General features: G+C 60.2%; 1 protein-coding gene across 1 annotated transcript; it reads left to right on the top strand.

Annotated features, from left to right (window-relative positions):
* The first annotated feature begins 2248 nt into the window (after positions 1-2248).
* On the top strand, positions 2249-18076 carry SAMD14 (sterile alpha motif domain containing 14). The gene is made up of 10 exons (XM_058705023.1): positions 2249-2608; positions 6241-6295; positions 12101-12267; positions 12662-12950; positions 13724-13811; positions 13911-13985; positions 14091-14250; positions 15473-15592; positions 15683-15838; positions 16668-18076. Exons 2-10 carry the CDS (start codon positions 6253-6255, stop codon positions 16821-16823), a joined length of 1254 nt encoding a protein of 417 aa, XP_058561006.1. The 5' UTR covers positions 2249-2608; positions 6241-6252; the 3' UTR covers positions 16824-18076.
* The last annotated feature ends 160 nt before the right edge of the window (positions 18077-18236 follow it).

Raw genomic sequence — 18236 nt, 5'->3', positions numbered from 1 at the left:
TGGGGCTACGTGTATATGGTGGGCTGCCGGTGCCCCCATCTGTCCTGTGCATTGTGTGAGGGTCCTGCACACTGCATGTTCCAAAAGGTGGGCCAAGTGGTTCCCCATGTCTAAGCCTTGAGTGTGTCGTATGGCTGGGGGTGTTATGTGTGGCTTTGCTTTGAGTCTCTCAGCCCTAAGGTGTGACATAACCATGACGTATGTCCATGTTTGGGGCTATGTCAAGTGGCTATGGGCAGGCCTATGTGAGGCTTGTTACCACGGCCCTGCTCTATCGCCTGCTTGAGCAGGATGCCACAACCCCAACACTTGCCATAGTGGAGGGAAATCAAACGAAGGGCGTTTTCTGAACTCCCAGAAGCTTAAGCATCACTAGAAACAGGGCTCCTTCCAGGTCCTATGGCCTAGCAGACACCCTCTCCCACAGAACCCGCACCCCTCAACACTGGTGTTCCACACCCATGATGTCCCCACTCCCTACAGGGCCTATGTAATCAGCTCCTCACTCCACCCTATCACCCAGACCTCACCAGATGCCTGAAAATCATGTCCTCTTTAAAGATCCCAGACTCAGCCCTGTAGGGTGTCACCCAGAGTCTCCAGCCCCCTCCTCCGCTCCCCACAGTCTAGCCAACACTCCATGCCTGCCAGCAGATTCCAAAGACAGACCCAGAGATCCCTAAAATGCCCACAGATTTCCTAGGACAACTTCAGCCTTAAGGCTTATTAATTCTGTCCTCACCCACAACCCTCAGGCCATCCGAGCTCAACATGCCATTTCCCACAGCCCCTCAGAGATCTGTGACTACAGATACTCCAGCCGGCCATTGGAGAACTCTATCCCTACAGGCTGCACAGTTCCCCCATGAGCTCCGGACCCCCTATTTGCTCTGGAAGAAGCCACTTTCATTCTTCAAAGTCTCTGTTTCCCCCCTCTTAAAACGGGGGTAATAGAAACAACTACCTCATGGGTTTATTGTAAGGGTGACATTAACTATCAGGGAAAAACGTGCTTAGTACAGCGCCCGGCTCCTACGCCATCACAGTATGGTAGCTAGCTGTTGACTATTACGCTATTCCCCCCCCGCCCCCCCCGCCCCCCGCCCCGGGGCTGGCCTGCCACCAACTCCAGCTCACTGCTCCAAGTGTGATCTCATCCCTGCCCCCACCCCCCACCCCCGACTCCAGGACTCGAACCTCAAGCCAGGCCTCCTTCTCCTTCAGTGGCCAGTGGTCCCCCAAATCTGGCCAATTTCTTTCATTCTCTATCCGGAACAGTTCTCAGCTTGACCTGTGATCTTCAGGCCTCCTGCCCTCACCTCTCGGCCTCACCAGGGCTCTCCCTGCCTCCAGCTGGCTTCTCCAATCCGCTCTGCACAGGGGAGCCAAAGGGTGCTTCCTAAAAGGCAAATCTGAGCCCCTCATTCCTCTGTTACTGCCCCCCCCCCATGGCTCCCCGTTTAAACTTCAAGCACTCCCTCTGCACCTTTGCAGCCTCACTCCTCTTCCTTTTTTAGCCCGCCACCCCCTAGCCCCACTAGCACTCCTACCCTGTGCTGCCCGGCAGGGGTAGCCAGCACAACACCTCCACCTGGAAGCCTGCCGGATCGCCACCACCTCCACCCTCACCCACCCCCCGGGCCTGGCCTGCGTCCTCCAGTGCGCACTCGCGGCGCTGAAGTGTCCTCTATGAACCGGGGCTCACGGCACCCGGGCTCGTCTGTCCCCCTGACAACGCCGCGAGCCCCGACGGGCCGGGGCCCTGTTGGTTCCGTTCCCTTGGCGCCCAAAGTTGCTCGGTGGACGTCGGTTGAATGGATGAATCGGGAGCCCTCACAGACCTCGCCGAGGAGGTGGAAGCCCCGTGGGTCTAAGGCGGAGCCGCTCTCCCACCCGCCCCCCCCTCCCCGCCGGACTTCCGAGGCCCCACGAGTAGCTGCAACTCGGAATCCCCTCGCCCGACCACCGCGCGGGGCCTCCGCCTCCCTCCCGTCCTGCCGCCTCCGCCCCCTCTCCCTCCCTCCCTCCCTCCCTCCTGCTCTTTGTCTCCGGGCGCCCGCCTCCCCGCCACACGCCCCCCGCACCGCCCCTTCCCGGGAGACCCCCGCGGACCCCCGCGGACGCGACGCGACGCGTGTCGGCCTGCCCGGCGGGGGGCCTGCATCCGGCGGGGCCCGGCGGGCGGCGGGGCGGGGAGGTGGTTCCCTCCGTCCCTCCCTTTCTCTCTCTCTCTCTCTCTCTCTCTCTCTCTCTCTCTCTCTCTCTCACACACACACACACACACACACACACACACACGCGCACACACGCGCACACGCATACACGCGCGCGCGCACGGAGCATCCTCCCGTCAGGGCTCTGGTCCAGCCCCGCCCGCGCCTCCCGCTCCCCGCAAACCCTCTCCTCGTCTCCCGCTCCCCCCATCGCCTCTGGCTCCGGGACTCTCCGCGCCCGCCCCTCTCCCGGGATGGAGCGGCTCGAGCCCGCCCGCAGCCCCCCGCGGCCGGGGTGACGGTCCCCCGCCCCTCCCCGCCTGGCCCGCGCCCGGAGGACCATGGGCCCGAGGGGCTCCCGCGGCGCCGGACGCTGAAGATGACTGATGCTGGAGGTGAGGACCCCGACGCGGACCGGGAAGCAGAGCGGGGGTCACTGGGGATCGCGGCGGGACCCCGAGTGGGGTCGGATAGGGCCTTTCTTCCCCAGCCCTGGGGGGCCGCGCGGAGCTGGGGTGCTGGGGTTGTCGGGGGGGAGGGGGCGGAGATGGGATTTGTGTCCCTAATCCTCTCCCTCCCGGAGAAATTAATTTTAAAAAACTGGTGGGGGGGGAGGGGGAGAGGGCTTAACTCCTTCCTGCTCGGCGCGGAGTGGGACGGCTGGACCGGAGAGAAACTAGCCGCCCGGCCCCGACCGGGAGTGCGGTAGGTGCCCTGGCCTCCGCGGTGCTGGGAGCGCGCTCCGACTCGCCCGCTGCCCGCCGCCGCAGCCGGGGCCTAGGGGAGGGGGCGCCGCTTTCTCCGGCTCCCCATTGCCCGTACCCCCACCTCCAACCTCCCCTCCCGGCCTTTCCTTCCCAGCCGTTCCCAGTCGCACTTCTGCCTTAGTCTTTCTCCTCTTCCCGGGCCCCTTTCCCGCTGGGGCCCGCCCCTCTCCCGACAGCCACCCCTTGGGTCTCTCCTTGCAGCCCTTCCTGGGGCCTCACTCCCGGCCCAGGGAGCCCGTCTCCACCACTGCTTCCCCGGCCCCACTCCTCTCTTCCCAGCTCTTTCTTCCTCCGCTCTGCAGCTCTGTGGACTGACTCTCCATCAACCTGTCTGCCCCTGTTCCTACTTCCCACTTCCCTCCTGGGCTCGTGCCCCTTTCTCTTTCTCCTTCCCGGGCTCCCAGAAAGCCTCCTTTACTCCCAGAGAAGAGTCAAAGGTCATGGGTGCTGCTCCCCTGGGAACTGGAAGCTTTGGGAGGAAGGAGTGGCCTCGTAGCACCAGTCCCCAGCCTGTGCCCCGTTTCATTTCCACCTTGTGGCAGTTGCTGGTTGAAATTGCGCATATGAGTGTGTGTGTGTGTGTGTGTGTGTGTGTGTGTGTGTGTAGGAGTGTGAAGGGGGGGGTGGTTTTCCAAAGCTCAGTTCTGGTGAGAGGGGTCTGGTGACCTCTTGGATGGCCTGCTTCCCAGAGTTCCCCACGGGTCGCCCCATACACACCCCAGGGAGTTAGTTGTTGAGGGGAGGGAAGGAAAGCCGTTTGTGCTGAATCAGGATGGATGAGGCACAGGGTGAACTGGAAGGCCCAGCCTACCCCAGAGGGTGCCTGAAAGAGGGCTCCATCCACAAGAGGGTCTCCACCCAGGACTGGGACTTGGAGTGCAGAACACGGGGCATCTCCATTCTCAGCTCGTCTAAGAGAAGAGGCACCGCTGCTGACCTCAGAGAGCCTCCATTCTGATGGGAGAGGCAGTTCTTCTCTTCAGAGAGTCCCTAATGGGATGGGGAATACCCTCCCCTCTCCTCAGGGAACTCCCATCTGATGCAGGGGAGCCATGACCTATTTAGGGAATCAGTGAAGTATGAAAAATCCCCCATTTCCCAGTGGTTGGGGAAGGGCGGATTTAGAAATTATGTGGACAAATGGGAGGAAGGAGGGCTGTCTAAGACAGCTTTCTGAAGGAGGGGTCGGCCAGGTCTTGGGCAGATGAGGCTTTGTGATTGAATGAGGGAATTGTGCTCATTCTTAGGGGCAGCCTTGCTTCCAAGACGGCCCTTCAGGCAGGAAGAGAGGTTCTAGAATTTCTTTGCTATTGGCACCCAGAGGTCAAGAATGGCACGAGAGTTCTTGGAGGACCCCTTCTCATACCTCACTTCCTGCTTTCAGCCCCAAGCAGGGGAGCTAGGGGTGGAGGTGGTTTAGAAGTTTCTCCCATCCTAGACAGTGTGGACCAGCTCCCCTTCCACGACGTCTCTCCCTTCTTCCAGCAGGGGCCTTTCCTCAATCGCACCCTCCCAAACTGCAAATCGTCACCCAGGATGGGGCTGAGGAGCAGGAGACAGGTTGAGGTTGAATTCTGCCTCTTATCCCCTGCATCTGAGTTTTGCCGTGTGTATAGTGGGGATACTAAGAATCTCAAGCCTGGACAGCTCCCGGCGAGATGGTGTCTATGTAGTAACAGAAGAGGAAAGTTGGAAAAGACTCCAGCAAGCATGAGGCCAAGCTTCCCCATACCTGTCAAATGCATTTCTAGCCCAGTGCCCTGCACTGCTCACAGGACCTGAGTGTTAGCAATAACTGGAGATCGTTTTCCAGCCCTGCAGTGTGCCCCTGCCCCTGAGCGTCCTCTCTCTCTCACCCTGTCTGGTATTCCCCTTCCCCTCTAACACCCAGGCCTTGGTTTAGGGCTGCTGCTATCCTGCGTCTGCTCAGGAGCCTGCCCACATAGTTTCAGATGCATTGTACATCCTGCTTCCCCACCTGCCTCCCTTCTTGCTTCCCCCACCCCCCACAAAGCAAAACAAAACCAAACCCCTACCCATCACGCTTCCTCCCGGAACATACTTGATGTATCACAGAGATTTGGCTGTCCACTGTTCTGCTGTGAGTACTCCCCATACCCTTCTGCATCTGTGAGTCTGTCTGGAACTGTGAGAACTGTGAGTTTGTCAAGAACAGTGGCCCTGCTGATGGTGCCAGCTTCCTGAACAGCTCATGTTCAGGAAGACAGGTGGTGAGCACACCAGGGGTGGGGGACGGGGGGTGAAGTAGGACTGGGTGATAGATGGGAAGACAGATGGGTGGATAGTATGAACTAATGGATGCAGAGATGAACTAATGGATGCAGAGATAGTATGAGCAAATGGATGCAGGGATGGATGGATGGATGGATGGATGGATGGATGGTGGATGGGTGAATGAATGAGTGGATGGATGGTGGATGGGCGAATGAATGGATGGATGGTGGATGGGTGAATGAATGGATGGTTGGTGCATGGCTGGATGAATGGATGGATGGATGGTGGATGGGCAAATGAATGGATGGATGGATGGATGGATGGATGGGTGAGTGAATGGTTGGTTGGTGGATGGATGAATGAATGGTTGGATAGTGGATAGGTGAGTGAACGGTTGGATGGATGGGCAAGTAGATAGATGGCTATGTAGGTGGGCAGGTGGATGGATGGATAGATGGATGGATGGATGGAAGAACCTGGGTTCTGCTCCTGATTTTGCCATTGGCTTGCCATGTGACCTTAAATTAACAGTGACCTTAACAGTCACTCTTCCCTCTGTTTCTTTATTTGTAAAATGAGAGGATTAGGTTTAATAATCCCCAAGATTTCTCCCAGATTTGATGTTGGACAATTTATGACGATCAAAAGTTTTTAGGGAATGGTGATGATAGAAAGGCCCAGCACAGTGAAGGGGGGCAGTTCAGTGAGCCGTGTGAAGGCACGCAGCAAATCAGCGTGGCCACAAACCATAGGACTCAGCCTGTGTCTACACCCCGGATTTGCTCCTGCCCCTATCCACTCTTCTATTTCTGCCTCCTGCCCTAGCTCTCACAGTCCAGAGTATGGTTCAGGCGACTTCTTTTCCAAGGAGCTGGAGGAAGAGTTCTAAGGGAAGGTGAGGGGCCATAAGACCAGGAGCAGGTAGCCAGCGGCAGCTCCCTGGTCTCCACCAACCTGAACCTCTTATCCATAGTCGTTTTTTTTTTTTCTCTCTCTCTCTCTCTCTCCCACCCGATCCTCCCCAGCTTCCTTGAGTCATGGCTTCTTCAAAGCTACGAGAACCTGCGGACGAGGTTTTTGGTAAGTTCTGTTTGCTCTAACTCTATCCAAGGCCATCAGCATTGGGGGGATTCCCTCTGGGACTTCAGTGTGTGTCAGTGTGTGTGTGTGTGTGTGTGTGTGTGTGTGTGTGTGAGCGCGCGTGCGCTTTGTGGCCTTTCAACCTGGGTCTTTGTCATTACTATCTATGCCAATTACAACAACAATAAGGGTCTTCATTTATCAAGTACTGTCTCATGCCAGGTACTAGGCTAACACCCCAGTCTCCCATGCGCTATATCATTTACTCCCCACAGTCATGCTAAGAGGTGTGCCCTTTGTCCAGACAAGGTGCCGAGAGCACAGAGTGCTGCAGTGACTTGCTTTAAAGATCACATGGCAGGTTAGTGGCAGAGCTGAGACTAGAACTCCAGACCGCCTGACTCCCTGCTCTCAGTCACCGTGCCGTGTCCCCGTGTCCCCAGCACAGGTGATACACGTTACCTCCACATCACATAGTGAGGGACCTTAGCCTGCAGGATGTGCGTGGAAATCAAATTCATAGGACATAGAGCCTCTGTACCCCCAGGCTGGCCCCCTCTTTACACACTGGGGTGCATGCGTGCACCTGCTCCTTCCATCATTTACCCCCTGCAGTCTTTCTATTGTGTGATATGGGGAGAGACCACCCTGACAGGGCCGAGTCCCCAGCATGCACTGGGGTGGAAAGGCTGTTTCCTAGCTGGATTTGGTGGAGGAGTCAGGGAGCAGGGAAGGTGAAGGAACATGGAGGGAGAGGTGGAGACAGAAGCGGTTGCCTGAAGCCGATGGCAGGTGTGGAGCCCAGGACACTCACATTTGTGTGCACAAGCCTCAAGGGGCTCCCAGCTTCTCCTCCCCTGCCTTCTCATCTCTACCTGCCCTCCCCTCCTCTCCCCGCCCTCTCCTGCTCACCCGGTTCTCCCCTGTGTGGCCACATGCCCTGGCAATGCCAGGAACTCCTGCCTCCTGGTTCCTGGGAAACTGCTTTCCTGGCCTCCCTGGGGCTCGTGGAATGAAGGGTTTGCCTCCTGAACTCCTCCAGCCTCCAGCTGCCTCCGGGCCTCAGACTCTTGGGTCTCACCATCTGTACCCAGGCCTGGCCTGACAGAAGTGAGCGCCCCCTTACCTCGGCTTCTGGGCCTCCCAACACCCCCTAACCCCAACTCTGCCTGTTTTCCTGCTCCCAGACCTGCTGAGGTAGCTGGCTGCCTTGCCTGCTTCCTGATTCGAAAGGCAATTAAATATTCATGACTCCCCAGTGCCCAGGGCTGGGCTAACTCCCTGCTGGGGAGAGAAAGAGAGAGACAGAGAGACAGACACAGAGATGGAGGGAAGCCAGGGAGCCAGGTAGAACAGGGACCAGAGGAGAGACAGGCCCCACCTTGTCTCAAAAACACTTAAGCCCCCCTAGAAGTTCCTTTGCTCCCTCGACCCTCCGACCCTCCGAGGTAAGCTGCCTGCAGTCCTGATGTGGCCCAGAGTCAGGAGCAAAGGGCCCTTCTCCCTGGGCCAGGGCAGCTGGGCACCAGCTGTCCAGGCGTCCCAGAACAGCGAGAGCACTAGTCTGGGAGCCAGGAGGCCTGGATGCTGTCCTGAACTCCCCCTGCACCTTTGGCCAAACCTTGCCTGTCTGAGCCTCAGTTTCCCCACCTATAAAATAAGAGGTTGGACTCACAAGGTGCTCCCATCTCCGCCTCAGGGGAGGTAGAGCGGGCTGAGTACTTACACACTGAGCCTCCGGAGCCAGACTGCCTGTAACCTTGGCCCCTCTCTTCGGCAGCCGTGGGCCTTCAGGCAAATTAAGGCTGCCCTGGGGATTCCCGGAGTCTCTTCCTCCTAGGGTTGTGGGGAGTTTAAATGAGCTAGTGATCGGAAAGCACTTAGAACCGGTGCCTGGCACAGCGAGAGCCCCGTGAGTGGTAGCCAGTCTTATTCTGTGGTTCAGTCCTTGCTGCTTGCAGATAACGCTTGGAGAGTCTGTGTCAGGGATCAGGGGGCAGAGGGCTCCCTCTGGAAAACCCCAGAAGCGAAGCAGGGGCAGCTAAGGAACTAGGGGCGCAGCGTCAAGGCTGGGGTCCCAAATAGCAGTCCTCTGGCAGGACCTCTCCCCTCGCCAAGCCTCCGCCACTGTGTCTGGACAACTGTGACCGTCCCCGTGGGTCCACCCTCCCCGGTGTCCGGGCCGGTCCCCTCTCCTTGCGGCCTCCACTGGCCCACACCATCCCTTCTCCTTGGAAAGTTCTTCCCTGTTCTCTCTACCACCTTAGCTCTTCACTGTCTCCCAGACCTCAGCCCGGCTACCTAACCTATAGCCCCCAGCCCCTGCCTTCGTCCCTTCCGCAAATACCACTGGGCCCCTATCATGTGCCAGGCTCTGTTCCAGGCCCCAGGGAGACAGCACCGAACAAGCCAGACAAGGTCACTGCCCTCGAGGAGCTTGCGTTCTAGTGCGGGGGCAAGCGGGGGACCCACACGGAAGCACCCACACGACGAGAGAGACAAGAAACGTGTCATGGGGCAGAGCGCTCCGCAGAGGACTTAAGTGTGGAGCGTGCACGTCACCACCTCCGCGTGTCTTGAGCCCGTCTCTGCCCGGCTCTGCGCTGGTCCCCAAAGGGTGACTTAGCTTGAATACAGCAAACGCCGACTGACCACCTCCTCTCTGCCAGGCCCCGAGCCAGCTCTCACGGAACACGGCGGACGGCGCAGGGCTCGACCCTCTGCCGCGTGCGGACTGGCACGGGACAGTCACTTCCGACCAGACCGTAGGGCCAGGCCTGCAGAGGGGCAGCAGTCCTGCAGCGCCGGCGGGATGATGGATTTGAGTTGACAGCCGGACAAAGGAGGGGTGGGGCAGAGGAGGGCTGCAGGAGCGGCCCAGGCAGAGGCAGGTGGAGACAGGGACCCAGGTGCGGCCGGCAGGTTAGTACCACTCCCGCCAACGCCACCCACAGCTCGTGCTCTCTGAGCCCTTAGCCACGGGCATTCTGGCACAGCTTTATATAGTGATCTGATTTAACGCTCACACAACCCCGCGAGGAACATACTCCTGCCATGACCCCGTCTTGCTGACGCGGAAGCCAATATCTAAACGTAAGTGACTTGTCCAGAGTCACCCAGCCAGCAAATGGCACAATTGGATTCAGCCCCGGCCAGCCGGCTCTTAACCATGGTCCCTATAAGAGCCCGCCGTGCAGAGGAAATGTGGGAAACACAGAAAGGGGGAGCTGGGACCCCTCCGGCCTTGCCTGGAGGGCTGAGGGGCATGGGCTTCATGTTGTTGGCTTTGGAACCCTCCCCCCTCCCCCGCCCCGCCCTGGGTTTCGAAAGCAAGCAATTATGGGACACAGTCAGAAATGCACTTTAGAAAGTTTCTTCTGGCTCGTGACAAGTGGGGAGGGAGGCGGACCGTTGGCAGGGAGCTCAGGATGGAAGGACGCTGAGGCCGTGCTCAGCTGGCTGGGTCTTCGGGGAAGTGGCTGGTGAAGGCCTGAGCTCAGGCGGTTCAGTCCCAAGGGAGAGAAGAGACCGGGTTGCAGAGGTGTGAAGAAGGCAGATGGACAGAACCACAGCTTTTCCATTAGAATGATATTTACCAAGACCCTACTATGTGCCGGCATCCATCCTGAGTTAGAGCAGTGAAAAAAAGAGGAACGTCAGCCCTCATGGAGCTGGCATTCTAATGACTGCAGAGACCATAAACTAAGCAAAATACACAGCATGCCAGAGAATGATACATGATATAGGGAAAAACAGAGATTGGGGTTCTGGGGCGGGGGGGGGGAATTATAAGCTGAGTGGTCAGTCAAGTCCTCGGTGACAGAAAGCATTTAAAGCAAAGACCTGAAGGAGGTGAAGGAGAGAACCACGCAGAAACCCGTGGCGAGAGCCTTGCAGGAAAGGGAAAGAGGAAGTGCAAAGGCCCTGAGGTGCAAGCGAGGCTTGTGTGAGGAAGAGCCAGGAGGCTGGGATGGCCAGGAGTGGAGGGAGCACGAGGGGAGAAGGAGAAGCTCAGAGAGGTAAGGGGAGCACGGACTGAGTCTGGAAAAGCCACTGGGACGACTTGGCGCTTACTCTGTGCGAGGTGGAAGTCCCCAGAGGGTTCTGAGCAGAGCAGTGACAAGGGCTGACATGTTCTATCAGGATCACTCTGGCCACCGCTGTGTTGAAAATAGACCGTAAATGGGAAAGGGAGGACAAGGGAAGATCAGCTTGGAGGCTTTTGCGATAATTGAGGCAGGAGGTGATAGTGACCTAGACCAGGGAGGCTGTGTGTCCCCCTCTCCTCCCTGCCTTCCCATCCTCTCCCTGCCTCACCTCTTCCCCCTTCTTCCTCTGCTGTCCCTCCCCTTTCTCTCCGTGTGTATGCCAGGCTCCACTCCTATTCCCCTGGATTATTTTGAACCTAATCCAAAACATTGCATCGTTTCACCATAAATATTTCAGTGTGTCTAGAGGTATGTCCAAAGTGGAGCTAACAGCCGAGGGCAAAGGGTAGCTTGGGGCTGAGTTGGGGGGCTGGGTGGATGACGGGGCCTTCTGCTGAGGAGCAAAGGGGAAGCCGGTGTGAGGCAAGGCCGTGGGTTCATTTGGGTGGATTCCTTGAGGGGCCTGGGTGCCTTTGACGTGGCAAGTCCCCTGGCCGGTGCCGAGGCGCCCCGGGCTTCGGGGGTGAACCAGGAGGTGGTGGTTAAGTCAGGCCAGCAACTGGGGTGGCTTAGGGGGTGTCTGCAGACAGGACAAAGAGGAGCAGGGAAGGCAGGGCAGGCATGAGTGATGGGATGGGGGACCCTGAGATCGTGGGGGGGGGGGGGGGAAGAAAAGGTCTTAACCCATCCTGAGGTCTGGGAAGGACATCTTCTGCCCGGAGACCCCAGTGCCGAGCCTGGAGATGCTGCGGAGCGGGGGCTTCGTTCCCGGGTGGAACAGATGAGAAGGAAAACGAGGAGCAGTTGGGATTTTGCATGATCCGCTGGGTTTGCCTCGTCTTCCTCCACGTCTTCATCCGGGACCCAGCCCGGCACCGCCGCCCCCAGGATGGTGGAGACAGGCCTCCCGGGGCCTGGGTTTCCCCCTGACGCCGCTGCTATGTCCCGGCTCAGCTGCGAGCCTTCTCGGCAGTGCTGTGTCTGAGCGCCAACCCCAGGCGTGGCCCAGCGAGCCCGTCTCTGGAGCCAGACGAGTCAGGCTCGGATCCCGGACCACTGCCAGCTGGTGGCTGCCCTCAAGAACTTGACCTCCCTGAGCCTCAGTTTGCAAGGCTGTATGACGCGCGTAATAGTTGTCCCTCGCTCACTCGGGTGTTTTGAGTGGACGGGGCGAGGTGTGAACCTTCTGGCACGTCGTTGGGGCTTCTTAAAGGGGAGCTGTTATTACCGTGATCTGTCCGGCCTCATCCCCAGCCCTCCTCTCCACAGAGCGACCCTGCAAGTGCCCCGGAGGTGCTCCCGCTGTGCGGAGAGCAGGTTGCCAAACCTCCTCTCTTGTAAACTCCCACCCAGACCTTAGACCACTTTGGTGCTTCCTCCCCTGACCCATCCAGACAGGACCCTCCTGTCCTCCTCGGTGTCCGTGAGCGTTTGCCCCACACGGCCGCATTCAGGTGCTGACGCGTCTGGCTTGCCCGGCGACCGTCTGGGACCCTGTTCTCCGTCTCATTCGTACTCCCGGGGCCCGGCACTCACAAACAGTGGTTGAATGTCTGGGGTGTGAGTGCAGGCGGCTGCCTGAGGTGGGTGGGCCTCTGGGCTTGCTGTCCTCACGTGTCTGGTCTGTGTCCCCCCCCCCCCCCCACCTGGTTCACAGACCTGGACTTGGCTGTGCCAGAGACCGTCAGACTGGACAGCAGTTTACATAAGGCCCGAGCCCAGCTACTGGCCAAGGGCCGGAGACACCGACCTTCCCGCTCCAGGCTTCGGGACAGTGCCAGCTCTGCAGAGGATGGCGAAGGCTCCGATGGGCCCGGAGGCAAGGTCGGGGCAGCCCGCCCGATCACACGTACCCTACCCACCCCGCTCTGGCCCGCCCCGCCCCCCCCCATCCCTCCAAACCCCTTTCCAGGGAAACCCCACTCCCAGACTTCTGACGTAGTAGCACCAACATTCACATTGGGCTCACGTCAAATTTTACGCAAGGTGTGATCATTCCCATCATGCGTGGGAGGGAACTGAGGCTCTGAGAGGTTCAGTAACAAATGCACGCAGGAAGTGAGGAGGGCGGGATTCAACCCCAGCCCATCTCCCACATCTCACGGCCCAGCCAGCCCCTTCAGGGGGCCCCCTCGCAGTTTGCGGGGTGAAACCAATTCCCAGCCCCTCGGGGAAGAGGCGGGGAGGGTTGGCAGTGAGCAGCTGCCCCCTCCCCCAGGTGACGGACGGCTGCGGGAGCCCCCTGCACCGGCTGCGCTCGCCTCTGCACTCGGGCCCGGGGTCCCCGGCGGGGGGCTCTTTCTGCCTGGAGCCTCCGGGGTTGCGGCGCAGCCTGGACGAAGACGAGCCGCCGCCCTCGCCGCTCACACGCTACCGGCCCCTGCACAACGCCACCTCGCACGAGGGCCTGGCCGCCGCCTCCTGCTCGCCGCCGCGCTCCGCGCCCTCCTCGGACAGCTCGCCCAGCTTCGTGCGCCGCCACCCGCGCGCGGAGCCGCACAGCGAAGGTGAGCGGTGGCCGGTGGCGGCGCCCCCTGCTGGCGGGCGCCGGGACTGCAGCGGGCGGACCAAGCAGGGCCGAGCACCTTGGCCAGGGGGACGGGGGGTGGGGAGGACACATTACGGCTCACGCATTCGCTTCCTGTGTACCAGACTCTGTTGCGCACTGGGGACACACAGGTGGGGAAACAGATGCAGCCTTTCCCCTCGCGAGGCTTGCAGTTTGGGGGAGAGGCCATCTAATAATTCCTTATAGGTTAAGGGGGAAGCGATCAAATCATCTCTCAGCTAAACGTGCGGGTTACAAGCTGTAATCAGCGCTATGGGAGAAACGTGCGCGGTGGCGGGGGCGACACCGAGCAGGGCGAAAGGACCCAGCGGGGAGCATCCTGTAAGGCTTCTCTGAGGGCGTGACATGGGATCCAAGATCGGAAGGCTGGTTAGAAGTTGGTCAGGATAAACTGAACCCTGACTAGCAGCGGCCCCTACGCGTTCGTGGGTTGCATAAGGCTTTTTGCACATATTCCTTGAAACAGGCAGGTGTCATCACGGTCCCGTGACATAGGTGTTATTGTAGATCAGGTGTGATCATCCCCCTGTCTGAGATAAAGGCAGCTCAGCGAGGTAGGGCGATTTGTCCTCAGTCGCACAGCTAGCGAAGGGCACCGGAGCCAAGTTACCTGATCCTAAGTCAGAAGGGTTTCCATCACCTCACCCTGGCAGCTCAAGGAGGCGGGTAAGCCACCCCACAGGCAATGTCCTTCCCTCTCCTCTCCAAAAGATGACAGCCGGGACGCCAGCCCCCCTGAGCCTGCCAGCCCCACCATCGGCCTGGATAAGAAGACTCGCCGCAAGTTCTTGGACCTGGGGTGAGTGGAGAACGGGCCAGCAGCAAAGGCTTGGGGCTGTGGGGTACAGGGTAGCACGGCGGGCCGCCCTGCCCCACTCCCCGCCTGCCCTCCCCACAGGGTCACCTTACGCAGAGCATCCACTAGCAAGAGCCGGAAGGACAAGAGCAGCAACCGCTTGTCCATGGGCAGCAGGTGAGTGGTGCCCACAGCCCCTCGGCCACGGTTTCCGCCCGTCGTTCCCTGTGGGCCCGGCCCTCGGCTCGGTGCCCCCACCCATGCAGGGTGCTCTCTCCGCAGGGAGTCAGTGGAGGGGTCCGGCAGGTCAGGGGGCTCCCCGTTCCTGCCCTTTTCCTGGTTCACAGACAGCGGCAAGGGCTCGGCGTCCTCTGGCAACACCACCTCCCCCGCCTGCTCCCCTAAACACGAGGGCTTCAGCCCGAAGAAGTCGGCTTCTCAGGTGAGCCCGTGGCCTTCCTGCCCTCGTGCCGGCCCCAGACTCAGGTGACACAAGGGCACGCTTCACCCTGGCTCGGGCTGGGATCCAGGCCTTCCTCGAGTCCATTTGTCTACCCACGGAGCCATCCGGTGACTCATTAGTTCGTCCGTTCTCGTTCTCTGAGTTCATTCATTCACTTGTTCGCTCACTCACGCTCTGAGCCGTTCCTTCGTCGTTTCATTTACTGAATTCAACGCGCGTCAGTGAACACTGGGCTTCCCCTGGTGTATCCCCCCCCCCCCACCCCCAGCCTGAGGCCTCCTCCCCTCGGGCTAAGTCTCCTGCCTGGCTCGGCTCTAGCCCCACGTCCTGTCTTAGGAGCCGGGCTACCCGTGTGGTGGGGTGAGGCCTGGAGGCGACAGAGATGAGTGGGACCCAGACTAGCCAATGCTTAGGAAGCTCGCCGCCCTCTGGGAGAAGTGACACCGGGGGACAGAAGCAACAGTCTCTGCTTATGCTCATGCTCGTGCCGCCCTCCACGGTTTGCAAGGCTCCAAGTGCATGCTTTTGCTTTGCTGTCCCAAAGCGCAGGCACGCTACCCCAGTCGAATAGATGAAAGAATAAGACGAAGAGAGAAGGACTTACCGCGTGGGTTGCTTGCCAGGCTCCAAGTCTGTTCCTTATGTGCTCCCGGGGCAGAGGAGATCAGAAAGCTGGGAATTCAGGGGAGAAAGAGTTCCTTCTGACCTGGCGCTTCCTTGTTGCCTCTTTCTCTCCACGGACTCCTTCCATCTCTTCCTTCCCTTGTGCTGAGCCCTGGGATAACATAGTGAACAGACAGCCCAGGGCCTCAGAGAGCTTATGGTCTCTACTCAGGCACTTAGCAGCCAGGGTGCTGGAGGCTGGGGTGGGGAGGCACAAAGGGGGACCCCTGACCTAGCCTGGGGGAATCCTGGTTGGCTGCCTGTAAGAAGTGACACCTCCTCCATTCCTGCTAACTATTCTGCCTCAGTTCTAGCCCCACGTGCTCCCAGAAGCCTTACGTCCTGATGCCTCCCGTGAGTCACCGTGTCATATGTGCCTGCCCAGCTCCTGGTTCATGCATAGGAGGCACTGGTGCCCCGTCCCCAGATTCAGCTCCATGCAGACAGGGGGCAGGGGGTTGGGAGCGTGGGGCGGGGGGGGGGGGGCTCCCTTGGGCTTGAGGGTGAGCTGTCTTCAGCACGCACCCCCCCTGTCTAGGAATCCACCCTGAGTGATGACTCCACACCCCCCAGCAGCAGCCCCAAGATCCCCAGTGGTCCCCGGCAGGAGACCAAGTGTTCCTACCCCTACCACACGCTGTCCCAATCTTCGGATGAGGTGAGTAAGCCCTGACCTCGGAGCGTCGGGTGTTCGGGCCACAGGCCAGGTCACCCCTCCTCACTGTCCTTGGTCTCCACCCCACCCCAGTTCCTGGACGAACCTCTCCCCACTGTCCACCACTGGACCAGTCAGCAGGTGGGCCAGTGGCTGCACAGCCTCAACCTGGAGCAGTATGCCGCTGAGTTCGCCGCGCGGCAGGTGGATGGGCCCCAGCTCCTGCAGCTGGATGGAAGCAAACTGAAGGTGGGTCAGAGGAGAAGAGCCGTGATCCAGCTGGAGCCCGAGGCAACCTTCCGGGATCGGGATCCCCTAACCCTGACCTTTCCTTTCACTTCCTTCGAGGCCATTCCCTGACCTCTGACCTCTGGGCAAGGTCCATGGCCTGATCTCTGGACTCTAGCATGGGTCCCCAGTCTGCCTCGAAACTCAAGCCCAGGTCTTCAGTTTGACCTTCAAGCTCCAGCCCCAGTCTCCAGGTTGACCTTGACCTCCACGACTATCGTATCGCCTGACTCTTGATTCCGAGTCTCCTGGTGTCCTAAGAAACCAGGCCTCTCCCTGATCACCTTGACTGATTCTCAGTCTTGGAGGGTGCTGGTAGTCAGGGGAGGTCAGGGGGCACACCTTGGATCTTTGTGCTGGGAGGTTTCTGGCCTGTTCCCCACCCTCTGTTACACTGCTTGGGGAAGGGGTGGTGAGGAGAGTCCCCAGGGAGTCTGAGTGCGGAGGGGCCTCGGCTACTTACTAGCTGTGTGACCTTGGGCACATCACCTGCTCTCTGTGGGCCCCGGGGGTGCTGGGGTCTTGCCATGGCTGAAATCCAGAGTGGCGGAACCGGGGCTGAGGATTGCCAGGGGTGGGGGCAGGGGCTAAGGGTCTGGAAAGATCCTCCACTGGCATCTTTTCCGAAGGCTCCCCTTTCGAATTCTTGCCCTGCGGGGTCTGGTCCACAGGCAAGTCTGGGGGGTGGAAGAGAGCTTACGCCTGGGGCACAGAGAACCTGGGGCTCGGGTTGGCCAGGGCTCCGGGCGGTTCTGGGGCTCGTTCCCTCACCCTTGAATTCCTCCCCCAGAGCCTGGGGCTCAGCAACTCGCATGACCGGGCGCTAGTGAAGCGGAAGGTGAAGGAGTTGGCAGCGGCCGCTGAGAAGGAGCGCAAGGCCCAGGAGAAGGCCGCACGGCAGCGCGAGAAACTCCGGCGCAGGGAGCAGGAGGCCAAGAAAAGCTAGGGGAGGGTGAGGGGCAGGCACCGGCACCCAGGCGCTGGCGGCCGCCGGGCTCGGTGGGCACAGGCCTCAGCGAGAAGGCGGGGCCTGGGCGCCAAGCTTGGGCTGGCCTGGCCCCACACTCTCAGGGGGGTACGTGCCCTCTCCCACCCTGTCACTCGGTCTGGACCCAGATCCCCCAGAAAGGGAGACCCCAGGAGAGGGCCCGGTGATAAATCCAATTTTAAGGACGTTTGGCACGGAGTCCCTAGGGGAGCTGGCAGGTTACGGGCAGAGGGCAGAGAGGCCAGGGCTGAACAGGTCTGGGAGCCCTGAGGCACCTGGGTCAAGTCTGACCCTCTGCCCTCAGGCCACGGCGGTGCTGGCCGGCAGTGAGCTGGGACACCTGCCTGGCCTGCCTGCCTTCTAGAGGCCCTGAGATGGGGCCAGGGTCCCAGGGCTGAGGGAGGTAGGAAGCACCTCAGCAGGAGCGGGTGGCTAGAGCTGTCCCTCTCCAGCTCTCCGAGGTGGCGGTGTGCTGGGAGAGCTCCGTGCTCCCCAGGGAGGCCGGGAGGTGCTGCAGCAAGATGCACTCAGGGTAGACTCCCGGTCTACACTCCTGAACGGGAGCGCGGAGAAAGCGGCATGGTCATCCCACGCGATCTTTGCAAGGACCTTAGGGGCAGGAAGGGAGGATGAAAACCTCCCTTTCCCCTTCCCTGTCCTGTGGGTCCCAGTGGTGAGATGACAGCCATACAGATCTGTCCCTCTGGGGCCCATTCAAGACCTGGTCTTTGACCTGCTAACACAGGGCACACGTCTGTTGCTCCCTCAGAGGACACCTGAGACCTCTCTGGGGACAGAGCAAGCTTGGGAGCTGGGGGGGTGGGGGGGGGACAGGATACCCCCAACCAGTGCCTAGGTGGTACTGAACAGGTGAACCCTCACGCTAGCTGGGTAGAGAGGCACCATCTGGGAGTCCCCCCGCAATCTCTTGGAAGGGTTCATCAACTCTCCCCCATCTGCTCTGGTTCCTGTCTGGGCCTCAGTGGGTTCCAGAAACCGGCAGGCAGTGCAGGCTCTGGGTCACTGGGCCACAAGGAAGGGTGGGGCCAGGCCCCTGGGTAGGGGCGGGATCTATCCCAGCGGCCCAGGGATGACCTCTATCTGTCCTTGGAAGGAGGGGGCTTCCAGACGATCCCCTGTCCTCAGCAGCACTGGCCGGCAGCTGGCCCAGCTTCTGGAGGATTGGCCAGTTATCAGTGGGGCGGGGGGGGGGGGGGGGGGAGGGGGCTCTGATTAGAAGTCCGCCTCCACCTCCCCCTGCCTGGAGTGGCGGACAGGACCCAATGCATGCCAACACCCCTCATTCCTGCTCAGGGGCTCTGGCTTCAAGGCCACCCCTGCTATGGCCAGGGTCCTGTCCCTGGGACTCAG

Source organism: Neofelis nebulosa, chromosome 16 (genome assembly GCF_028018385.1).
Source record: "Neofelis nebulosa isolate mNeoNeb1 chromosome 16, mNeoNeb1.pri, whole genome shotgun sequence".
NCBI classification, from domain to species: domain Eukaryota; kingdom Metazoa; phylum Chordata; class Mammalia; order Carnivora; family Felidae; genus Neofelis; species Neofelis nebulosa.
The sequence above is the reverse complement of the archived record's forward strand: the minus strand, read 5'-3'. Positions and strand labels throughout refer to the sequence as shown.